The sequence below is a fragment of the Canis lupus genome, chromosome 19 (genome assembly GCF_003254725.2).
Source record: "Canis lupus dingo isolate Sandy chromosome 19, ASM325472v2, whole genome shotgun sequence".
NCBI lineage: Eukaryota > Metazoa > Chordata > Mammalia > Carnivora > Canidae > Canis > Canis lupus.
The window spans coordinates 38,597,445-38,621,374 of record NC_064261.1 but is presented as its reverse complement, the minus strand read 5'-3'; the positions used below and the strand labels follow the sequence as shown (position 1 = coordinate 38,621,374).

General features: G+C 40.0%; 3 protein-coding genes across 9 annotated transcripts in view; 1 reads left to right on the top strand and 2 right to left on the bottom strand.

The window, feature by feature from the left end:
* Positions 1-565, bottom strand: part of CCNT2 (cyclin T2) — a 44,413-nt gene extending 43,848 nt beyond the window's left edge. For 3 of the 5 annotated variants that reach the window (XM_025430203.3, XM_025430193.3, XM_025430209.3), the window contains exon 1: positions 358-563. In XM_025430203.3, the coding sequence (XP_025285988.1) occupies positions 358-515 (158 nt within the window). In that variant the 5' untranslated portion in view covers positions 516-563. Of the gene's footprint in view, positions 1-357 lie in introns of all 5 variants that reach the window. The other 2 variants (XR_003129148.3, XM_025430183.3) reach the window with 2 other exon arrangements.
* LOC112649755 (uncharacterized) lies at positions 514-18,913 on the top strand. The gene is made up of 4 exons (XM_049097339.1): positions 514-584; positions 619-1,365; positions 18,015-18,111; positions 18,333-18,913. Exons 1-4 carry the CDS (start codon positions 514-516, stop codon positions 18,570-18,572), a joined length of 1,155 nt encoding a protein of 384 aa, XP_048953296.1. The 3' UTR covers positions 18,573-18,913.
* The window catches only part of ACMSD (aminocarboxymuconate semialdehyde decarboxylase), a 66,286-nt gene continuing 61,027 nt past the window's right edge, over positions 18,672-23,930 (bottom strand). For all 3 annotated transcript variants that reach the window (XM_035702369.2, XM_049097332.1, XM_049097333.1), the window contains 2 exons: positions 23,591-23,689; positions 18,672-18,996 (listed from right to left, as the gene is read on the bottom strand). In XM_035702369.2, the coding sequence (XP_035558262.1) occupies positions 18,934-18,996; positions 23,591-23,689 (162 nt within the window). In that variant the 3' untranslated portion in view covers positions 18,672-18,933. The remainder of the gene's footprint in view (positions 18,997-23,590; positions 23,690-23,930) is intronic.

Sequence of the window (23,930 nt, the reverse complement as noted above, 5' to 3'; positions counted from 1 at the left end):
CTTCCCTGCGCGGATCCCCAAGACTCCGCTCGGGCCGCCGCGCCGCTCCCCTCCCCTCCCCCGCCGCCGCCGCCGCCGCCACGCGCGGCCCCAAACAGATTACACAACGCCGCCTCCCGGCCCGCGTTCCCGGGCTGCTCTCCTCGCCTCCTTCCCCGGCCGCCCGCGGCCTCCCGAGCCCGAGCCCCAGCCCCAGCCCCAGCCCGAGCCCGCCTTTCCCCCACGGCGAGCCCGAGGCCCTGCAGAGCCGGGCCGAGGCGGTGGCGCCATGTTCGCGGGGCGGCAGGCCCGGCAGCCGGCGAACAGCGAGGGGGAACAGGGCGTGAGCGGCGGAGGCCCGGGAACAGGAAAGGATACACATTGAGACGCTGTCCCATGTCCTGGATGAGGTTGGCCGCCTGCTGGCGGTACGAGAGCTCCTTGTCCGCCTCCACTCCGCAGCGGCGGCTCGGCGTGTTCTCCAGCTGTTCCCGAGTAAAGAACCAGCGAGAAGAAGCTCCACGGCCCGACGCCATGACACTTCCTCCTCCGCCCGCTCCCTCGCCCGCCCCCCTCCCCTCCCGGCTCGCGGACTCCCCGCCAAGGCCGCGCGACCCCGCCCCACTCCGCTCGCCGTAGACCACGCGCCGCCCCTTTCCGCCCCCGGCGCGGCCCGTGCGCGTGCGCGGGGGGCCGCCCTACCGCCTCGCCCTCGTCTTTTGCTTTCTTTTTCCTGTCCCCGGCCTCGCTCTCACGCTCGGGACCACAATGCCCCGCGCCGCCTGTCATTCGGAGGCGCCCGAAGGTGGGGGTCGGCCGGGAAGGAAGAGGTCGGCGCGGTGCATGCCGGGTGCAGGACTGGCGGGGCGACGCGGGGGGAGGCGAGCCGCGCGGGGGCCGGCGGGAGGTCGCGGCGGGAGGTCGCGGCGGGAGGCCGGCGGCGCGCGGAGGGCAGCGGAGCCCTCCCCTCGCGCCTTCCATTTTCCTGCGGCCTGAGCCCGCGCGCTCGGAGGCCTTGGGGAGCGGTCGGCGACGGGGAGCCTGTGCCCGACGGCGGCTCCGGGAAGGATTCACCTGGAAGAGGCAGGACAGGAGGCGCCCCGCGTTCGCGTTGGATTTGAGGCCCCCCCCCCGCCCCGCCCCCGCCCTCGCCCTCGTTTTGTTCGAAGCCCGCAGCCTCTCGCTCAGGCTCTGGGGCTTTTTGTGGAGGTTTCTGGCCAAAGGTGATCAAGGGCAGCAGCTGGATTTTAAAACTGGGTTTCGAGGGCTGAATGCGCAGTGTGTCTTCAAACCGCGCCGTGAACTCGACACGAGGTTAAGGAGAAACGGCACAGGGGGACGGAGCCCGCGTGTTCAGCGTCTAGGCCTGCAGCGCCGCGCTCACCGGTGAGCGAACGCCCGGCCCGGGAGCGAGGACCGCGGGGCTCCGCCAGCGCCCGACCCGTGTGAAGACAATCTGCCTTTTAAGATTGTAACCGGGGCAGCCCGGGCGGCTCAGCGGTTGAGCATCTGCCTTCGGCCCAGGACGTGACCCTGGAGGCCCGGGATCGAGTCCCGCGTCGGGCTCCCGGTGCATGGAGCCTGCTTCTCCCTCTGCCCGCCCCCTCTCTGCCTCTCATGAATAAATAAAATCTTAGAATATAAAATTTTAACTTTGCCAAAGAATACGGGCAGACACATTTCTAAAAGGCAATTGATAATGCTCTTATCTATTCATTCGCAGAGACCCAGAGAGAGGCAGATGGAGAAGCAGGCTCCTCGCAGGGAGCCCGACGTGGGACTCGATCCCGGGTCTCCAGGATCACGCCCTGAGCCCAGGGCGGCGCTAAACCGCTGGGCCACCCTGGCTGCCCAATTGATAATGCTTTTAAGTGAGTTCCTGACTAGCGCTCCGGGCGTTTGGCCTTGCTTTTGGGTTCCAGTGCCCAGCGTACTGCAGCGTCTTGTCTTTGCCTTCCCTCCCCCGTTGCAAATCCGATACACAGCTATTGATTTGGGTGCAGTAGGCATTGGGATAGTTGTCCGCGTAACTTTAATTCCTACGTACCTTGCTTCCCATCTGTCCCTGCTCCTGCTTAGAGGACTCAGGATAGATTTAAAGCAATTTATAAGGTGCTTACCCCAACACTTATTCATTATTATTATTATTATTTTTTGTAAGAGACTTTAGTTATTTATTCATGAAAGATACACAGGGAGAGGCAGGCCCCCAATGGGGAGCCTGATGTGGACTGGATCCCGGCCCTGAGCCTGACCCGGAGGCAGAGGGTCAACTCCTGAGCCGCCCAGGCGTCCTCCCAACACTCATTTATGATAAAAACTTTAAATGAGCTAGGAATAGAAGAGAACTTACTCAACTTGAGAAAATTTGTGAAAACCCTCCAGTTAGCGACATACTTAATGTTAAGAAACTAGAAACTTTCCTGCTAAGGCGAGGGTATCCCCTCTCACAATAGTTTTCAAATCATACGTGGAAATCCAAGGTAATACAGTAAGGGAATAAAAAAATAAACAGGTTGGGGAGAAAAAAGAAAACCCTGAGTTTGTTGAGGGATGACATTGTTTTTGTGCGATTTCTCGAAATAATAAAAAGTAATGTTGAGGGATACCTGGGTAACCAGGTTAAGTGGCCGGCTCTTGATACAGGCCCAGGTTTGATCTTGGGATTGTGTTTGAGCCCCACGTTGGGTTCCATGCTGGGCATGTGGAGCAGATGATTATGGTTAAGAACTTAAGATACAAGGTTAATACACAGGAATCCTTTGCTTTCCTGTATACTAGCAATATACAATTGAAATCTGAAATTTAAAGCACAACATCATTTACAAAAAGTAATACTTAGGAAAGAATCTAAAATACATACAGGATCTATGTGTAGGAAACGACAAACTTTAAGGGAATTAACATACAGGGGATCCCTGGGTGGCTCGGCCGTTTAGCGCCTGCCTTCAGCTCAGAGCATGATCCTGGGGTCCCAGGAACGAGCTTCCTGCGTGGAGCCTGCTTCTTCCACTGCCTGTGTCTCTGCCTCTCTCTCTGTGCGTGTCTCTTGTGAATAAATAAATAAAATCTATTTTTTTAAAGAAATACAAATGGAAGAATATTCTGGTTTTATGGATTGGAAGACATTATCATTTGAAATCAGTTTTTCCCAACTTGATCTATAGATTCAGTGCAATCCCAAAGTTTTAGCCAGTTATTTTGTAAATATCAACAGATTGTAAAGTTTAGATAGAAAGGCAAAAGACCCCCAAATAGCACAATCCAAAGTTGGACTGACACTATCTGACCTCAAAGCTATAGTAATAAAGACAGCATATATTGGCCAAAAAAAAAAAAAAAAAAGTAGATCAATGGAACAGAGAGCCCAGAAATAGACCTAGAAAAATAGTAAACTGATCTTTGGCAAAGGAGCAAAGGCAATTTAATTGAGAAAGGATAGTCTTTCCAACAAATGATGCTAGAACAACTGGGTATCTATATGCAAAAAAAAAATCTTGACACAGACCTCACACCATTTACAGAAATTAGCTATAAATGGATCATATCCCTAAATGTAAAATGCAAAACTATAAAGCTTCTAGAAAGTGGCACAGGAGAAAATCTAGGTGACCTTTTGTTTGCAATTGTTTTTACATACAACACCAAAAGCATGATCCTTGAAAGAAAAGATGAAGATGGATTTCATTAAAATCAAAGACCTTTTGCTCTCTGAACGACATGGTGAAGAGTAAAATACAAGAAGGAAATCTTTGCAAAACATATCTGATAAAGGACTTGTATCCAAAATATAAAGTAACTCTTAAAATTCAACAGAAAGCCCAATTTTTAAAAGTTGAAGCAAAATGAACATACAATCTTATATTAGTTTCAGGTGTAGAACATACAGATTCAATAATTCTATACATTACTCTATGCTTACCATAATAAGTGTAGTTATCATGTTACCATACATTATTGTAATATTACTATATTCCCTATACTGTACTTTTCATCTCAGTGACTTATAACAAAGTTTGTATCTCTGTTTTAAAAAAGATTTTGAGAGAGTGAGAGAGAGTACATAAGCAGTGGGGAGAGGGAGAAGCAGGCTCCCTGCTGAGCAGATAGCCCAACATGGGTCTAGATTGCAGGATCATGACCCTAGCCAAAGGTGGACACTTAACCACCTGAGACGCCATGCACCCCAGAAAGTTTGAATCTCTTAATTTCCTTTATATATATTTCTTATCCAACTTCTCCTCTGGCAACCACCAGTTTGTTCTATGTATTTAAGAGCCTGTTTTGTTTTTATTTTTTTATTCCACATATAAATGAAATACAGTGTTTGTCTTTCTCAGTCTACTTCACTTAGCATAATGCCCTTTATATATTCTACATCTATGTTTTGCAAATGGCAAGATCTCACTCTTTTTTATGGCTGAGTAATATTCCATTGTGTGTGTGTGTGTGTGTGTGTGTGTGTGTGTGTGTTTGTGTGTGAGACATCTTTATCCGTTCATCTATCAATCAGTGGACACTTGGGCTGCTTCTGTATCCTGGCTATTGTAAATAATGCTGTAGTTAACATAAGAGTGCATATATCTTTTTGAATTAGCATTTTCGTTTTCTTTGGGTAAATACCCAGTAGTGGAGTTACTAGATAATGTGGTATTTTAATTTTTAACTTTTTGAAGAACCACCATACCATTTTCCACAGTGGCTGCAGCAGTTTATATTCCCACCAATACTGCATAAGGGTTCCTTTTTCTCCACATCCTTATCAACACTCATTATTCCTTGTGTTTTTTATTTTAGCCATTCTGACAGGTATGAGGTGATGTCTCATTGTGGTTTTGATTTGCACTTCTTTGATGATGAGTGATGTTGAACATCTTTTCATGTGTGTATCTGTTGGTCATCTGTATTTCTTCTTTGGAAAAATGTCTATGTCCTCTGTACATGTTTAATTGGATGATTACAATGATTATTATTTTTGATGTTGAATTGTATAAATTCTTTATATATTTTGAATATTAACCCCTTATGGGATATGCCATTTTCAAGTATCTTCTTTCATTCAATAGGTTGCCATTTTGTTGTTTTGTTGATGGTTTCCTTTAACATGCAAAAACTTTTTATTTTCATATAGGCCCAGTAGTTTATTTTTGGTTTTGTTTCTTTTGCCTGAGAAGACATATCTAGAAAGATGTTGGTAAGGTCAATGTCCAAGAGATTACTGCCTATGTTTTCTTCTAGGAGTTTTATGGTTTCAGACCTTTAATCCATTTCGAGTTTACATTTGTATGTGATGTAAGCCAGTGGTGTGGTTTCACTCTTTGGCATGCAGCTGTCCATTTTTCCCCAGCACCATTTATTGAAGAGATTGTGTTTTCCTTATTGTATAATCTTGCCTCCTTTATTATATGTTAATGACTGTGTAAACATGGGTTTGTTTCTGGGCTCTCTATTCTGTTCCATTGATCCATGTGTCTATTTTTTTATACTGTTCTGATTATTACAGCTTTATAATATATCTTGAAATCTGGGATTGTGATACCTCCAGCTTTATTCTTTCTCAAGATTGCTCTGATTATTCAAGGTGTTTTATTTTTAAGATTTTATTTATTTATTCATGAGAGGCACAAAGAGGAAGAGAGAGAGAGAGAGAGAGGTAGAGACATAGGCAGAGAGAGAAGCAGGCTCCATGCAGGGAGCCCATTGTGGGACTCAAACTGGGGACTCCAGAATCATGCCCTGGGCTTAAGGCAGACACTAAACCCCTGAGCCACCCAGGAGTTTCTGTTTTGTGGTTTTTTTTTTTTTTCTGTAGAATTTCTTACTTATTCATGAGAGACAGTGAGAGAGAGAGAGAGAGGCAGAGCCACAGGCAAGAGGGAGAAGCAGGCTTCATGCAGGGAACCTGATGCGGGACTCTATCCCAGGACTCCCAAGATCGTGCTCTGGGCCAAAGGCAGGCGCTAAACCGCTGAGCCACCCAGGGATCCCCTGTTTTGTGGTTTTATACAAATTGTAGCATCCTTTATTCTAGTTCTGTGAAAAATGCAGCTGGTATTTTTGTTACTGTATCCAAGTTTGGCTGCCCATTGCTTGAAAGGCCATTACTCAAGAGACAAATTTTGATTGGAAAGGAATTTGAGTTTTATTCAGAATGCCAGTAACCTGAGAAAGTGAACTCTTGTTATTAGCAAAAGCTAGTGCTGAGGTTTCTGTCTGGTCCAGAGGGTCTTTAAAGGGATACAGAGCACTTAATCCGTTAAGGGAATGCAGTGGCCTGCAACGTTTCTTGATTACGTGAAGACTTGATGATGCCAACCACAAAGTTATCTCAGTGTGTGGGGGTTATGCAGTGGGGTCTGGTTCTTGGTTCATGATGTGTAGGAGTACTCTGTTCATTTTGCAAAGGAGGGCCATATTTACAGATACACAAAAAGAGGTCAGTAAAATCATTTGTGTGACCTGAAAAAAGAAAAACATTTTGCTAAAAAAGTTTTAGGCTAATCAGAAAGCTGAGCTGGTTTCAAGTAGAACTTCTGCCTTCTGTGCACAGGAAAGGCCTGGTCCTTTACTCCTCAAGGCCAGTGGTCTGCAAATCTCAAAGAAAGTTAACTAGTTGTGTTGTAAAATCAATGGTCTTAGTTCTCCAAGTAAGGAGTGGGTCAACTTGAAGCAAGTTAACCTTTAGGATCAGCTAGAGTACCATTACATTTTGATACAGATTGTATTAAATCTGTAGGTTTCTTTGGGTAGTAGGGACATTTTAACAAAGTTGAATCTTCCAGTCAGTCCATCAGCATGGAATATCTTTCTATTTGTGTGTGTCATGTTTCATTGTTTTCAGAATATAGGTCTTTCATTTCTTAGTTAAGTTTATTCCTAGGTATTTTGTTCTATTTGGTGCAATTATAAATGGAATTGTCTTAATTTCTCTTAATGCTACTTCATTATTAATATATAGAATGCAACAGATTTCCATATGTTAATTTTTATCCTGCAACTTTACTGAATTCATTTATCTGCTCTAATAGTTTTTTGCCGGAGTCTTTTTTTTTTTTTTTTAAGATTTTATTTATTTATTCATGAGAGACACAGAGAGAGTCAGAGGGAGAAGCAGTCCCCCGTGGGGAGCCCAGTGTGGGACTTGATCCCAGGATCACCACCTGAGCCAAAGGTAGATGCTCAACCACTGAGCCACCCAGGTGTTCCACCCTCCCCCCCTTTTTTTTAAGATTTCTTTATTTTTATTTATTTGGGAGAGAGTGCAATTGATGGAAGGGGCAGAGGGAGATGAAGGAAACAGACTCTGCTGAGTGTGAAGTGAAGCCAGACAAAGGTCTCAATCTCACAACTTTGATACTATGACCTAAGCCTAAATCAGGAATTGAACACTTAACTGACTGAGCCACCCAGGCGCCACTTGATGGGGTCTTTAGGATTTTCTATATATAGTATCAGCAAATAGTGACAGTTTTACTTCTTCCTTATCAATTTGCATGCCTTTTACTTCTTTTTGTTGTTTGAACTGTGGCTAGGACTTCCACTACTATGTAGAATAGAAGTGGTGAGAGTAAATGTCCTTGTCTTGTTCCTGACCTTAGAGGAAGTGCTTTCAGTTTTTCGCCATTGAGTATGTTAGCTGTGGGTTTTTCTTTTATGGTTCTTATTATGTTGAGGTACATTCTCTCTAAACCCACCTTGTTGAGAGGAAAACCCACCTTGTTGAGAGGATCCCAATTTTAAACTGGGTAGAAGATCTGTACCCACACCTCACAAGGAAGATATAATACAGATAGCAAATAAGCATATGAAAGGATATTCAACATTTTTTTGCCATGAGGTGTTCTTAGTGGTAGTTTATCACTGCAAAAGAGTAAAAGTATGACTGTCATTGAATTGAGACTTAGATGATTCAGTGACTCTATGCAACATAACACTGTTAGGTATTAAAAAGAAGAAGGAAAAAAAAAAAAGAAGGCATCTTCTTGAAAGAAGAAAGAAAGAAAACTGCCAACCAAGAATACCTGGCAAAGTTGTCCTTCAGAATTGAAAGAGAGATAGAGTTTTCCAGATAAAGAAAAGCTAAAGGAGTTCATTACCACCAGACTGGCCTTACAAGGAATGTTAAAGGGACTTCTTTAAGGTGAAATAAAGGAGCACTAATTAGTAACAGGAAAACATCGGAAAATATAAATCTCATTGGTAGACATAAATAGGTAGTAACAATAAGCATAATCTAATGTTGCAAAGGTGTTGTGTTAATCATATAAAGCTTGTGTGAAGGTTAAAAGACAAAAGCAATGTTGACTGTAACAATAATAATTTGTTAATGGATATAAAAGATAAAAAGATGTAAATTCTGACATCAAAGATGTAAGATTTAGGGGCTGGGTTTAAAGTTGTAGAACTTTAGAATGCATCCAAACTGAAGTTATCAACTTAAGATACATTGTTATAAAAAGAAGGAAGCTTGGGGATCCCTGGGTGGCTCAGCGGTTTAGCGCCTGCCTTTGGCCCAGGGCGCGATTCTGGAGACCCAGGATCGAGTCCCACGTCAGGCTCCCGGTATGGAGCCTGCTTCTCCCTCTGCCTGTGTCTCTGCCTCTCTCTCTCTCTAAGTCTATCATGAATAAATAAATAAAATCTTTAAAAAAGAAATAAAGAAACACTTGCAAAGAACTGAAATACCAAAAAAATTTTTTAAAAAAAGGGGGAAGCTTTTATGTGGAATGACCCCCAAGATCTTAAGTAGGAAAAAAAAAAAAAGGCAAGATCCCATTGTCTGGGTAAAATGAACAAAGGAATCTGCACATGTAAGTACTTGTATAATCATTGACAGTATTTGTGAGAATGCCCAACAGAACAGGTAAAAATGATTCCTTCTGGGATAGGTCGAATTTGACCTTTTTGAACTCTTCTAACATATTCATGTATTGACTTTTCAAAAAAAAAATCTTAAAAAATTTTAGGTACCTAATAAAAGTGAGCAATATTTTATACTTAGAAATGGAAACTTCACTTTCCTTCAATTTTGATTGGAAAAGAACCTCAGAATCTTCTCCTAAGTTAAGCAAATACAAAGTGGGTATTTATTTTCATTAAGTTAATCTTAAATAATTACCTGGAATATAGGCTTATGTGTTCTGGTTGGGTAATAAAAATTGGGTTGTCAGATCTGATTTCTCTTTAGGGGAGATCAAAAAGATGGGGAAGGACACTGTACAAGTAAGAGAAATGCTTGGATAGCTGTGAACGGATGTCCTTTGGAATCTGATGAGGGTGGGATTTTTTTTTTTCCCCAGAGATGTATTTTGAGAACGTATGTATACTAGATAACAAGAGAAAAGGCTGAAAAAATTATTTTCCTGAGAGATTTTTGAGATTCTAGATGTGAGCAGTGTTGTTTCAGGGGCAGAAGGGCCTTTTCAGAATTCAACTCCAGTCATGTCATCCCCTCCTTAAAGACTTCATTGCTTTTTTGACAGATAAAATTCTCTAACTGACCTATGTCCTTACATGGTCTTGCCATTTACCACACTTACCAAAAATGTCTTGCTTTCTTACCTCCAGCCTCATTGGTCTTATTTCTTCCTATATTCTCTGCTGGTATAAGGCCTTCATTTATACTGTTCCTTCTGTCTTGAATACTCTTCCCTCTCTCTTCTTCACCTCTTACTTCTTCCTTCAGATCACAGCTCAAGGAACATTTCTTCTGAAAAATATCTTCCCAATTCTTATTAGGCCAAGTTTCTTCTTATGAGCTTTCTACCCTCTAAGTACCTCTCTACCTAGTTCTGGTGGTGGTGGCAATGTTATATCTATTTGTTGCTCATCTGATACCTATCTCCCTCACTAGATTATGAGCACAATTGAAGGCAAGAACCATGCTTATTTTTACATTATCTCAGCACCTATGATGATTCTTGGCACTTAATAAGCCCTCGGTAAATCTTGTTGAACACGTACAATTGAGTAAATATGTGGGGAAGGCATAGGTGCTGCTGTCAAGGCAGTTCCAGTCTAATGTGAAGATAGTAGCCGGAATTCAAAATGAGTGGTGTGCTAACTCTCTTAGAGATAGAAGTACAATTTTTAAAAGGGGGAGATATAGATTAATGAAATCCGAAAGTGTAGGAACCACCACTGTAGATCCTGAGAATTTTTAAAATTTCTTTTTATTTTTTTAATTTCTGCCAAAGATCAGAGGATCTTTAAAAAAAAATTTTTTTTAAAACTTGGGGATCCCTGGGTGGCTCAGCGGTTTAGCGTCTGCCTTCAGCCGAGGGCATGATCCTGGAGTCCTGGGATCGAGTCCTGGGATTGAGTCCCACATCAGGCTCCCTACAGGGAGCCTGCTTCTCCCTCTGCCTGTGTCTCTGCCTCTCTCTCTCTCTCTCTCTCTCTCTCTGTCTGTGTCTCTCATGAATAAATAAATAAAATCTTAAAAAAATTTTTTTTTTAAAACTTGATCTGCTGGCATATAGGAATTCTGAGAGAGAAGATAATATGATCTGAAGTGTAATTTGGAAATTTTCCCCTGGCAGCAATGTGGAAGATGGATTGTACCATACTAAGTCCAGAGGCAGGGATATATATAAAACATTATTTCATTAGTCCTGGTGAGAGATGAGGACCTGAATTTAGTTGGAAGATATAGGGAAGAAAGAAGAGATAAGAAGTGGAAGATATAAAAATGGTAGAATCTATTGGATTTAATAGCAGATTTAATTTTTTTAAAGTATTTATTTAAGAGAGAGAGCATGCACAAGTGGTGGTGGGGGAAGTGAGGGCAGAGAGAGAGAGGGTGAAACAGACTCCCCGCTGAGCAGGGAGCCCGATGCAGGGAGTCAATCCCAGGACCTTGCGATCATGACCTGAGCGGAAGGCAGACGCTTAACTGACTGAGGCTCTCAGGTTCCCCTTAATGGCAGATTTAATATGTGTGAAGGAGAGGATTTAGGTGACTGGGTGATGCCATTAATCAGAGTTAGGACTCGTAGGAGAAGTTGAATTAAATTTATGGATAAAGGGATTGAGTTACATTTGGGGTGTTTTCTACAAAGTAGCATAGCATTGTAGCTTTGATTTTTTTTTTTTTCTTTTTATGCCTAAAGTTCTTAGCACTTCTTGAAACTTTGTCTTCCCTTGACTTCCGTATTTCCTGGTTTTCCTCCTACCTCACTGGGCATTATTCAATTTCCAGTGCTGGCTCCTCCATCTGACCTCCTAATGTGGGTAATGCTAAGAATTAGTCCTGGATTCTTTTGATTTTGTGCTGTTACTTTTTCTCCCAGTGATTTAATACAGTCTCATTTCTTTAAATACCTTTTATACACTGTCAACCTCTCTCTAGCCTTTCTCTTGAATTCTCCAGACTAGTAGACCCAACTGCTTACTGGATATTCCTACTTACGTGTCTCAGAAGCATCTGAAATATAACAAGTCTGACAAAACTATTCTCTTCCCTCCCACACCTGTTTCTACCATAGTCTTCCCATGATGGTAAATGGCAATCTATTCAGATGCTCAGGTGAAAAAACAACAACAACAACAACCTAGGACTCTGAAATATAAATGAGTTTAATACCATCAAGTACATCTCAGGTGAATGTCCCTAAAATTATTGCACGGAAGAGTCCTATTTGGAAAGCCCTTCTTTATACTTAGATTAAAGAGGAATTCATTTATCTTGTTTTCTAGTGCCTCCATAATTTCCTTTTCTTTAAATATTTTTAAATTTATTTTTTAATTGAAATATAGTTGGCACACAAGTTTCAGGTGTACAACACAGTGACTCAATAAGTCTATACAATTTTCTCTGCTCTCCACAAGTGTAGCCCCCCATCTGTTACCATGTAGCACTATTACAATACCATTGACTATATTCCCTATGCTGTACCTTTTACTCCTGTGACCCTTTTCTTTTTTTTTAATTAAAGTATAGTTGGCATGCAATATTATTCTAGTTTCAGGTGTGCAGCATGGTGATTTGACAATTCTATGCAGAATGCTCACTGTGATAAGTGTAGTTACAATCTGTCACCATACAGAGTTATTACAATATTATTGCTATATTCCCTATGCTGTACTTTTCATTCTCATGACTTATTTTATAACTGGAAGTTTGTACCTCTTAATCCCCTTCCCTTGCTTTTCCTATTGCCCACTCCCCTCCCCTCTGGCAATCACCAGTTTGTTCTCTGTATTTATGAGTCTGTTTCTGTTGTTTTGTTTTGTTTTGTTTTTAGATTCTACATATGAGTGAAACCATGTGATATTTGTTTTTCTCTGACTTATTTCACTTAGCATAACACCTTTTATGTCTATCTATTTTGTCATGAATGGCAGGATTTCATTCTTTTTAATGGCTGAGTAATATTCTAGTCCATGGTATAAGCACATGTCTGTGTATAGTGCATATGGTATATGCCATTATATATATTATGCATATACACACAATGGAGTATTATATATGTTAAGTATAATTAAATATATATGAAACATATATATGTTTATATGTTATACACACACATACACGTGATATCATTATCCATTTATTTATCAGTGGACATTTGGGTTACTTTCATATCTTGGTCTTTGTAAATAATGCTGCAGTGAATACAGAGGTATCTATCTTTTTGACTTAGTGTTTCCATTTTCTTCAGGTAAATATGCAGAAGTGGAATTACTGGATCATATGGTATTTTTATTTTTTATTTTTAGTACTTTGAAGAACTTCCATACTGTTTTTCAGAGTGGTGCATGAATTTATATCCCACCAACAGTGCATAAGGGTTCCCTTTTCTCTATACCCTCACCAACACTTGTTATTTCTTGTCTTTTTTATTTCAACCATTCTGACTGGTGTGAAGTGATATCTCATTGTGTTTTTCATTTGTATTCCTCTAGTGATTAGTGATGTTGATCATGTGTCTGTTGGCCACTTGTATGTCATTAAAAAAATGTTTATTCAGGTACTCTGCCTATAAATATATATGTATATATATATATATATTTTTTTTTTATTTGAGAGAGAGGAAAAGAGAGAGGGAGGAGCAGAGGAAGAGGGAAGACTCCATGCTGAGCTCAGACCCTGAGATCATGACCTGAGCCAAGAGCAAGAGTTGGACACAACCTACTGAGCCACCCATGCACCCCATTCATTTATTTATTTTTCAAAAGATTTATTTACTAAAAAAAAAAAAAAAAAAAAAGATTTATTTACTGGAGAGAGAGTCCAAACAGGGGGAGGGGCAGAGGGAGAGAGAAAATCTCAAGCAGGCTCCACGCCCAGTGCAGTGCCTGACTCAGGGCTACATCTTAGGACCCTGAGATCATGACCCAAGCCAAAGCCAAGAGTCGGCTGCTTAACCAACTGAGCCACCCAGGTGTCCCTATATCAGATTGTATATTTTCTTTTTTGGCGGGGGTGAATTGACATAATTTCCTTTCCTGATTGTTAAATCTTTTGTCCAATTGATGTTGAAGTTATCCCTATGTACGATGTAGTAAATGAATCTAATTGTAACATTATTTGTAATGGCATATATTGGAAATTATGTATAATTTAATTAAACCGAGGAGATTAATGGAACAAACACATATGATAGATATCTGAGAATCAACCTTGATTTCTTTCCTTCCCTTCTTCCCTCTTCCTCACATTTATCAAGTGCTGTTGGTTCTATCTATAGCTACATCTCACCATCGCCATTCTGCTCTTGCCCAAGTCACCATTTCTTGCTTTATCTCCCTACTACCCTTCTTGACTCCCTTAAATCTCTATAGAGGTGCTAATGTTTTTTTCTTTTTTTTAACACATAAGTCAGAGCATATCACAGACCTAATTTCAAAAACTCCAATGGCTTTCTATGAAACTTAATATAAAAACTAGACTCTTGCCTAAGGCCTAGTTATCTGTCCATCTTTTCAGCTTCATCTCCTATTTTAGTATATGTGCTTGCCAAAGCGAGCACTCCGCTTCATCTCCTACCTCTCTGCCCCTTGCTCAGAAACTGCCGTTAAGTTCTTTCCTGCCTTGTAGATTTTGCACTTTGCCTAGAAGGCTCTTCTCTATGGCTATTACACTCTACCATTTAAGTCTTAGTTTATTTATTTTTTATTTTTATTTAAATTCAGTTATCCAACATATAAGTACATCATTAGTTTCAGATATAGAATTCAATAATTCATCAGTCACATATAACACCCAGTGCTTATCATATCACATGCCCTCTTTAATGCACATCTCCCAATTCCCATCCCCCACTCGGCTCTCCTCCAGCAACTCTCAGTTTGTTTCCTATGATTTGTCTTCCTCTCTGATGACTTCCCATTCAGTTTTCCTTCCTTTTTTCTATGATTCTCTGTGCCGTTTCTTATGTTCTACACATGAGTGAAACCATGTGATAATTGTCTTTCTCTGACTGACTTATTTCGTTCAGCAGAATTCCCTCCATTCCATCCATGTTGATGTAAATGGTAAGATATCATCTCTTCTAATGGCTAAATAATATTCCACTGTATATATACAACACATCTTCTTTGTCTATTCATCTGTCAATGGACATCTCGGCTCTTTCTATAGTTTGCTGTTGTGGATATTGCTGCTATAAACATTGGGATTCAGGTGCCCTTCAGAACATTACATTTTTTTTAAAAAGGTTTTATTTATTTATTCATGAGAGACACAAAAAGAAACAGAGAGAGAGGCAGAGACACAGGCAGAGAGAGAAGCAATCTCCATGCAAGGAGCCCAATGTGGGACTCGATCCCTGATCCCGGGTTCAACCATTGAGCCACCCAGGTGTCCCAGTATCATTACATTTGTATCTTTGGGGTAAATACCTAGTAGTGCAATCGCTGGGTTGTAGGGTAGCTCTATTTTTGACTTCTTGAGGAACCTCCGTACCGTTTTACAAGTGGCTGTACCAGTTCACATTCCCACCAACGGTGTTAAGGTTCCCCTTTCTCTGCATCCTCACCAACATTTATTGTTTCCTGACTTGTTAATTTTAGCCATTCTGACTGATAAGACGTGGTATCTCATTGTGGTTTTGACTTGTATTTCCCTGATGCTAAGTGATATTGAGCATTTTTTCATGTGTCTGTTGGCCATTTGTATGTCTTCTTTGGAGAAATGTCTGTTCGTGTCTTTTGCCTATTTCTTGCCCGAATCATTTGTTTTTTGGGTATGGAGTTTGATAAGTTCTTTATAGATTTTGAATACTAGCCCTTCACCTGATATGACATTTGCAAGTATCTTCTCCCATTCTGTAGGTTGTCTTTTAGTTTTGTTGACCATTTCCTTTGCTGTGCAGAAGCTTTTTATCTTGATGAAGTTCCAATAGTTCATTTCTGCTTTTGTTTCCCTGGCCTTTGAGGATGTGTCTAATCTAATAAGAAGTTGCTGGGGCTGAGGTCAGAGAGATTATTGCCTGTGTTCTATTCTAGGATTTCAGTGGATTCCTGTCTCACATTTGGGTCTTTCATCCATTTTGAATCTATTTTTGTGTATGGTATAAGAAAGCAGTTTCTTTCTTTCAGTTTCATTTTTCTGCATGTGGGTGTCCAATTTTCCCAGCACCATTTCTTGAGGAGATTGTCCTTTTTCCAGTGGATAGTCTTTCCTGCTTTGTCAAAGATATGTGTTTTTCCATTTATTTGTATTTTCCTCAATTTCTTTCATAAGTGTTCTGTGGTTTTTAGAGTACAGATCCTTCACCTCTTTGCTTAGGTTTATTCCTAGGTATCTTACATTTTTTGGCGCAATTGTAGATGGAATCAACTCCTTAATTTCTCTTTCTTCTGTCTCATTGTTGGTGTATAGAAATGCAACTGGATTCTGTGCATGAATTATATACTGCTACGTTGCTGAATTACTGTATGAGTTCTAGCAGTTTTGGGGTGGAGTCTTTTGGGTTTTCCACATAGAGTATCATGTCATCTGTGAAGAGTGAGAGTTTGACTTCTTTGCCGATTTGGGTGTCTTTTATTCTTTTTGTTGTCTGATTGCTGAGGCTAGGACTTCTAGTACTATGTTGAATAACAGTGGTGAGAGTGGGCATCCCTGTCATGTTCTTGACCTTAGGGGAAAAGCTCTCAGTTTTTCCCCATTAAGAATGGTTTTCTGTGGAGGGTCCTGTCCCACTGATTCTCAGGTGCCTGCCAGGTACAGTTTCACTGCCCCTTGCCAGGGGGCTGGGCTCCATGGAAGCTGCTTTGGGTTGCTCTGTGTGGCTTTTGTTCCCTGAAGGCTTTCTGTGCCACTTTAGAGGATGGGAAAAACCCCAGTAAAAATGGCTGTGCCCCAGTCTCCAACTCTGGAGCTGAATAATCATGGCCCCCCTCTTCAGTGCACCCTCAGAGAAAAGCAGTTAATCGCGTTTGTGTGTGCCAAATTCTACAGACTCATGAAGTGTGCACCTGTGCCAACCTTCCCTGGGGAGGGAGGAGGGTCACCATGGTTTTCCGTCTTCCTGGGCCCCTGCTTGGAGAGCAGTTCCCCGATTGTGCCACAGTTTGAGGTTTATGGCAAGACAGCTGAGAGCCCACTCCTGGATTCGCTGATTGCAGCTAGCTTCCCCGTTCCAATGCTTGGGAACTCGGCAGCACTCAGGCACCCCCATTCTGTGACCTTGGGGATCCTGAGACCACACTGTCCCACCTAGGCTTCTGTCCCACTTGGCCCCCTGAGTACCTTTCAGGCAGGGATGCCCCTCACAGGGGCAGGCTTCTAAAAGTTCTCCTTTTGCACTCCACTGCTATATTACTCTCTGGTAGCTGGCTTCCTGAGGCTCCCTTCTCCCTCAGTTTATCTTCTGGTATATCCCCTCAGATACACTTCTCTGCACCTCCTACCTCACAAAAAGTGGTCACTTTTCTATTTGTAGAATTGCAGCAAATCTTTTCTTAGATCTTTAGTTGAATTCATAGATGTTCAGAATGATTTGATAGGTATCTAGTTGAATTCAAGGGACCAGATGAAATGAGAGTCCCCTGCTCTTCCACCATCGTCCCTCTAAGTCTTAGTTTAAATTCCTCTCTGAAGAGGCTGCATCTGGCTCTACAATTTAATGGGGTTTTTTTTCTTTAAGATTTTATTTATTTATTCGAGAGAGAGAGAGAGCGAGAGCAGCAGCAGAGACACAGGCAGAGGGAGAAGCAGGCTCCGTGCAGGGAGCCCGATGTGGGACGGATCATGCCCTGGGCTGAAGACAGTGCTAAACTTCTGAGCCACTGGGGCTGCCCACAATTTAATGTTTTATTAAATTCTTCCTCTAGTCACTCTATACATCTCCCTGTTTTAATTTCTTTATAGTGCTTATCAGCATAAGAAAAAAATTTTCCCTCTTTCTCTCCCTTCCACTCTTTTCTTTCCTTCCTTCCTCCTTCCCTGTCCCCATTCCTCCTTTTTTCTGTCCTCTCTCCTTTGTTTACTTGTGTTTCTAATTCTAATCCAGATTGTAAGTGTAATCAGAGAAGGAATTTTGTCCTTCTTGTTTACTTTCATATCCCTACTCCTACAGCCCTGGCATATTACACATACACTGTGACTATGAATAAACTTGTCTATTTCTATGGATTTGTCTTTATCTGTCTATGATATCAAATAAGGTGATCCAGTTACTTTTCATAACAAAATAGTGATTAAGCATTACATTTAAAGTGTTCAAATATAGAATATGTGAAAAAAAGAACAGACATTTTCTCCAAAGAAGGGGGAGGGAAAAAATAATAACATATGCTTCATTTTGCCATTTTGCTCGAATTTGTTTTTCTTTTTAGGCAGATTGAAATAGTAAGCAGAACGGTGAGTGGGTAAAGTCCTAGAAAGCTACAGGAGGAGCAGGAAAGAGAGGGAGTACTGAACTAAATAAAGTGAAAATAATAGGATGGGTGTAGTTTAGCAAAAGTTAGATCACCTCATATTACATGCCAGTACTCGACTCTTGGTTTTCTGGACTAATAGGACAGAAAAGAACTATGAACAAATCCAAAGCAAGAGGGTAATTTAGAAAATTATTATTTGGTTTTAGAATTCAGCCAGAAGTACATGAACCACAGATGTTTACTACCCCTCCCAGGACCAACTCATTTTCAGCAGCTCAGATGCAACAACTGACTATAAATGAAGTAAGTAGAACAAAGCTACCCTGGTATCACCTTGCTCAATCTCCATAACTAGCTTTACACATTTTGCTCAGGATTTTAAATTAAAAGAGCTTCTGGTAAAAAAAAAAAAAAAAAAAAAAATTATTCTGGAGAAAAGTTCTTGTTCAGTCTGAAATGCCTGTTTGTGTAGTTTTGCTTCTTTGTCTATTTCCCATCCTCTAACTAGGCTTGTTCATCCTTAGAGACTCAGCCTAAGTTCTGTGAAGATCTGCCCACGATTCAGTCCAGTTGAGTTTTTTCCTACTGAAATTTCTATAACTGCTATTGTTTGCTTAGTAATTATTCCTGAACATGTGTCTTGCCTCTTTAATTGGATTATAAGCTCTCTAGACGTTACAGAATATGTGTATCATTTATTTTTTTGGATTGTAAAGCATTCCTGGCCCAGTTGTGTACAAATGGAGGGTGTTAAAAGTGAATGAAAACAGGTTATTTGGGCCCTATTCACTTATCCTTTCTCAAAGTGGAGAACTTAACAGCCCTTCAGGATGAGCTTTGGTCTTTCTACATATACGTCATTAAGGACATTTTGCTTTTTATTTCTGTCATTAATTTAAAAAGTGATGGGAAAGTCACTTTTGATTTGCACATGAAATACTATGTTTTTCAGAATGAAGACATATTCTGTGAGTCATTTTTGTTATGAGTAACTTAGAACATTTGTGGATAGTCTATTTCTGGGTAAAATAGTTCAAAATAAGATTTTGGTAATGCATGAGTGATACATATTTAAAACCAAAAATAAAATATCTTTTTGAATGTTTGCCTTTGTAGTAAATTCATTCATTCGAATTGTTTTCTCTCAAGGCCCAAAAATGTGAGGGCATTGCCAGCTTTGAGTTTATCCTGCAAAAGAAAAGAAAAGGTTTTATTTTATTTTATCTTATTTTATTTTAAATTTTATTTATTTATTCATGAGAGACAGAGAGAGAGGCAGAAACACAGGCAGAGGGAGGAGAAGCAGGCTCCATGCAGAGAGCCTGATGCGGGACTCTATTCCAGGACTCTGGGATCACGCCCTGAGCCAAAGGCAGATAGATGCTCAACTGCTGAGCCACCCAGACATCCCACGTTTTATTTTAAAGCATTATTTAATGATTATTTCAAAATACTTTACTGAATGTCTTTATCAGTTTTTTTTATGATTTTACTTATTTTTTATGAAGATTTTACTTATTTATTCATGAGAGACAGAGAGGGAGAGAGGCAGAGACATAGGCAAAGGGAGAAGCAGTTCTCCCTGCGAGGAACTCGATGCAGGACTCATCACAGAATCCCAGGGTCATGACCTGAGCCAAAGGCAGATGCTCAACCACTGAGTCACCCAGGCACTCCAAGATTTTACTTACTTATTTGAGAGAGACAGAGATAGTTACACAGATACTGAGAGAGAGCATGAGCGGGGATGAGAGGAAAAAGCACACTCTGCTGAGCATGGAGCATGATGAGGGACTTGATCCCAGCACCCTGGGATTATGACCTGAGCTGGAGGCAGACAGTTAATGGACTGAGCCACCCCTTTTATCAGGTTTTTAAAAGATGAATTTCCCAATGGGAGAGAAAAATATGAGCAGGTTAAACAATGAATCTCTTGACTCCTGTTTTGCCTCACTATTTAAAATCTAAGTTTGAAACTTGGTCATGGGAAGAAAGGAGAATTATAGGGGGGTGAATCCTCTTAGGAAAAATGACCTTCTTAGAAACCTCTGTAGGACTCTGTAATGGGTTTCAAGGACTATTTATTTATTTATTTATTTATTTAATTTTATTTTTTTCAAGGACTATTTAGGGGCAAATACAGTTGACCCTTGAACAACAGGAGTTTGAATGGCACAGGTCGGCTTACATGTGGATCTTTTTTCAGTATATATATTGGAAATTTTTTTTTCTTTTTAGGATTTTATTTTTTTCTTTTTAAGATTTTGTTTATCCATTCATGAGAGACACAGAAAGAGAGAGAGGCAGAGACACACAGGCAGAGGGAGAAGCAGGCTCCATGCAGGGAGCCCGATGCGGGACTTGATCCCGAAACTCCAGGATCAGGCCCCCCGGCCGAAGGCAGGCGCCAAACTGCTGAGCCACCCAGGCGTCCCTGGAAATTTTTTTTGTGGTTTGTGACAATTTGAAAAAAAAATCACAAACTGTGGAGCCTAGAATTACTGAAGAAGTTGTAAAATGTTAGTATTATTGTAAGAATACAGTGTATAATAGATGTAAGGTATGAAATATATGTTAATCAACTATTTATGTTATTGGTAAGGCTTTTTTAGTTAACAGCAGGCTATTGGTAGTTAAGTTTTTAGGTAACCAAAGGTTATATGTGGATTTCGATATTGGGGTCAGTGCCCCTAACTCTGTGTTGTTCAAAGGTCAACTGCATAGAGAAAAGGTACAGTTTAAGTCTGCGAGACAGGAGAGCTGGAAATAGTGCCCAGAAGTCATCCTGATATCCTTCAGTTTCTACACATATGTGTGGTTCCTTCACATGGCACTGAATAAAAGGTAAGCTCTTTTGGCACAAGAGAAGTGATAGATGAAGCATATCAGAATATGGTACAAATATGTATATTTATAGATTTCAGATGAAAGAGGACTGACAAAATTCTCCTTACTTTCTTCCTAGTTATAGACCAGGTCAACCCCACAGAAAGAACTGTGAGTTAAAGGGATAACTTAATTGATATATATCCAGCTTGCAAAGGGCAAGCATGTAGCTCAGAGTAGAAGGAAACATGTATGAGGTTATGTAACATCTGTGGATATGAATACATCTCCATGTATCTTGGCCACTTCAGAGTTCTTACACAGTCTGCGAGAGTGGGTGATTTGAGGCAGGGACCTCTTACTCAGGATTCTTCCCTGGTATACACTTGGGCCATCCTCCTCTAAAGGAAGACTTAGAAATGACTATTGCTATTCTGACAAACTATTTGCTTTACTTTTAAAAATAGGTTGGTACCAATTATTGCTTGAAGAAAATATATTTTGGTGTGTTGGTTTGGGGTTAGGTCCATGTGCTATAATCTAATGGTTAATATTGCCTTTGGCAAATCACCCAACACCCAAATCTTGTTTTCTTCCTGTGCATCTACATGATGGAATGCTTCTGCCTGTTTACCTCCCAGTGTTGTTTTCATCATCAAATGGGTTTATTTCATTTAAAAAAATTTTTTAGTGAAATTTACCTTCATATGGCTTAAAATTCAAAGAGTATAAAATGGATGCTTCCTTTCACTACTACCACCCAACCAGTACTTTTTCCTTCTAGCGTTATCAATTTCTTGTCTGTTTTTCCAGATACTTTATGCATATATAAGCAAATATTTATTTTAGATATATAGATTTTTTTTCACAGATGGATAGTATATTATATACAAATGGAAGTACACTATATGCATTGTTTTATAACTTGTTTTTTAAACTTAATTTTTCTTGGAAATTGATTTTTAATTTCTTATGGCTATATACATTCCATTGTATGGATATATTATTTATTTATCCCCTGTAGATTGTTTTCAGTCTTTTATTATAAACAATTTTACAGTGAGTAACTTCGAACAGAATGTCCTGAATTTGTGACAGTGTAAAATTTTCATGGAAGAGTTTTTTAGAACTTTGACCTTAAAAGTCATAAGCACATAAAATTAAATAACTAGAGGTATAAAATAATAATAATTGCTATTCCATTAAAGGTTTAATCAGTATACTTAGGGTAATTTAGTTTTAGTTTGATTTTGGTTAACTTCATAGAAAGTTTTTCATTTTTAATGTTTGTTGTAAAAAGAAAAAGTGAAAAAAATCTTACTACAGCTTCCTACTTTAAATAAATAAACATTTAACAATCCAATACTCTTAGTACTTTAAAGATGGGTAAGTGGCAAAGGAGAAACTTCCTATATAAAGCAGCCTGAAGTTTCTGTTAATAATTTGCAATCAGAAAAAAAAAATTGCAATCAGTATACATAGAATGGACTCTTCTTGGAATCAGTTACTGTGCTTCGTGCCTACTGAGAAGAGTTGATGAGATATATCCTTAATGATTCAAGCGGAGAGTAAGAGTCCAAGGGAGCTTGGATTCTAGTTTAGAAGAAAGCCGGGAATTATGCAAAAGGGTTATTGACTGAGACTTAAAAAAAAAAAAAAAAAAAAAAGATTTTATTTAGAGAGAGAGAGAGCACACATGAGCCTGAGGAGGAGCTGAGGCAGAGGGAGAAGCAGACTCTCCCACTGAGCAGAGAGCCCAATGAAGGGCTCAATCTCAGGACCTCTGGGTCATGACCTCAGCCGAAGGCAGATGCTTAACTGACTGAGCCCCATAACTGAGACTTTTGTAAGATTTGTTAAGAGTTTATATGTCCCTGTGTCTTCATCTTTGGCCACCCTTGACCTCAGTTGTGATTGGCAGTGAATCCCTTAGGAAGAACTTATTTCATTGTGGGGTAGGGATGGGATGAGAGGGGGATGACAAAGGAGAGGGGAGTGAGGACACAGATTATCATTTTAAACTCATCTTGGTTCATAAGCCTATGGGGTAGAATGGGCAGTGGCAGCATTGTAGTACATTTTAATATCAGTTACCCACCCTAAAAGTCAAATGCCAAAAGAAAAAAATCCAGTTACATGAGAGTTCTGGTTCCTTGAGTCCTTGTTAATCAAGACTTTAGTCTCCATATCCAAATAACCAGAATCATTACAATTTTTGAGATTGGTAGATTTGTTACAGAAATGTTAAAGGAGAACCTTGGAAATTTTTCTTGTTCATAACATACAAACATAAATATATGATTATCATATGCTTCTTTAGTTTTCATTTTTGGCCTTATGAATTTAGTTGTATTAGATTGACTTTCAGTTTTTAAAAAATAATTAAAAAAATTTAATTCCAGCGTAGTTAACATACAATGTTATATTAGTTTTAGATGTACAATGTAGTGATTTGGTTGTTCTACTCAGTGCTCTCAAGATAAGTGTACTCTTAATCCCCATCACCTATTTCATGCCCCGCCCCCAACCTCTCCTCTGGTAGCCATCTACTTTGTTCTGTATGGTTAAGAGTTTTTCGGTTTGTGTCTTTTTCCACCTTTACTTGTTTTATTTCTTAAATTCCACATATGCATGAAATTATAAGGTATTTGTCTTTCTTTGACATTTTTCACTTAACATTATACTCTCTAGCTCCATCAGCATCATAGCAAGTGGCAAAGATTTCATTCTTTTTTATGGCTGAGTAATATTCTGTTATATGTATATATGTATATATATGTATATAAATCACATCTTTCTTTGCCCTTTAATAGTTCCACTATTTCTAGTAACAATTCTAGGAATATCAAGCTTAATGCTTCCCTTGTTCTTTGTTGTCACATATCAAAGTACTCTGAAACTAAAGAATTAGAGTGGGAAAACTCAGGAAGAAGAACATGAAGTAAAAGGCATATACCTTTGTTTCTGCATCAAATTCTTCTATGGACTCTATCAATTTCCCAGGTTTCAGCTCTCCTAGTGGAAAGGGGTAATCTGTTCCCAAAATGACTTTATCCTGAAAAAAAATTTAACTGTAACTTTATGGAGCATCAAAGAACCTCCTGTAAATACAATTATATTTACTTATTACAAATGCTCCTATGATAAAATAACTAATTCCTTCCATTTAATAGAAATACACTGATCTAAAATGTTAGATTTAATGGATTCAAAACATATTCTGACATTTTCTCCAGCAGGTGTCACTACTGGTGTTGCAAATGAACCTCCCCATACTCCTGTTTTTGAATAACTGA

Bases quoted from the DNA above. Each gene is read 5' to 3' on its own strand.
- LOC112649755 (XM_049097339.1), top strand. From the start codon at position 514: ATGACACTTCCTCCTCCGCCCGCTCCCTCGCCCGCCCCCCTCCCCTCC. The intron at 585-618 runs GCCGCGCGACCC...CGCTCGCCGTAG, and splicing joins CTCGCGGACTCCCCGCCAAG to ACCACGCGCCGCCCCTTTCC. The intron at 18,112-18,332 runs GTAAGTAGAACA...GTTCATCCTTAG, and splicing joins AACAACTGACTATAAATGAA to AGACTCAGCCTAAGTTCTGT.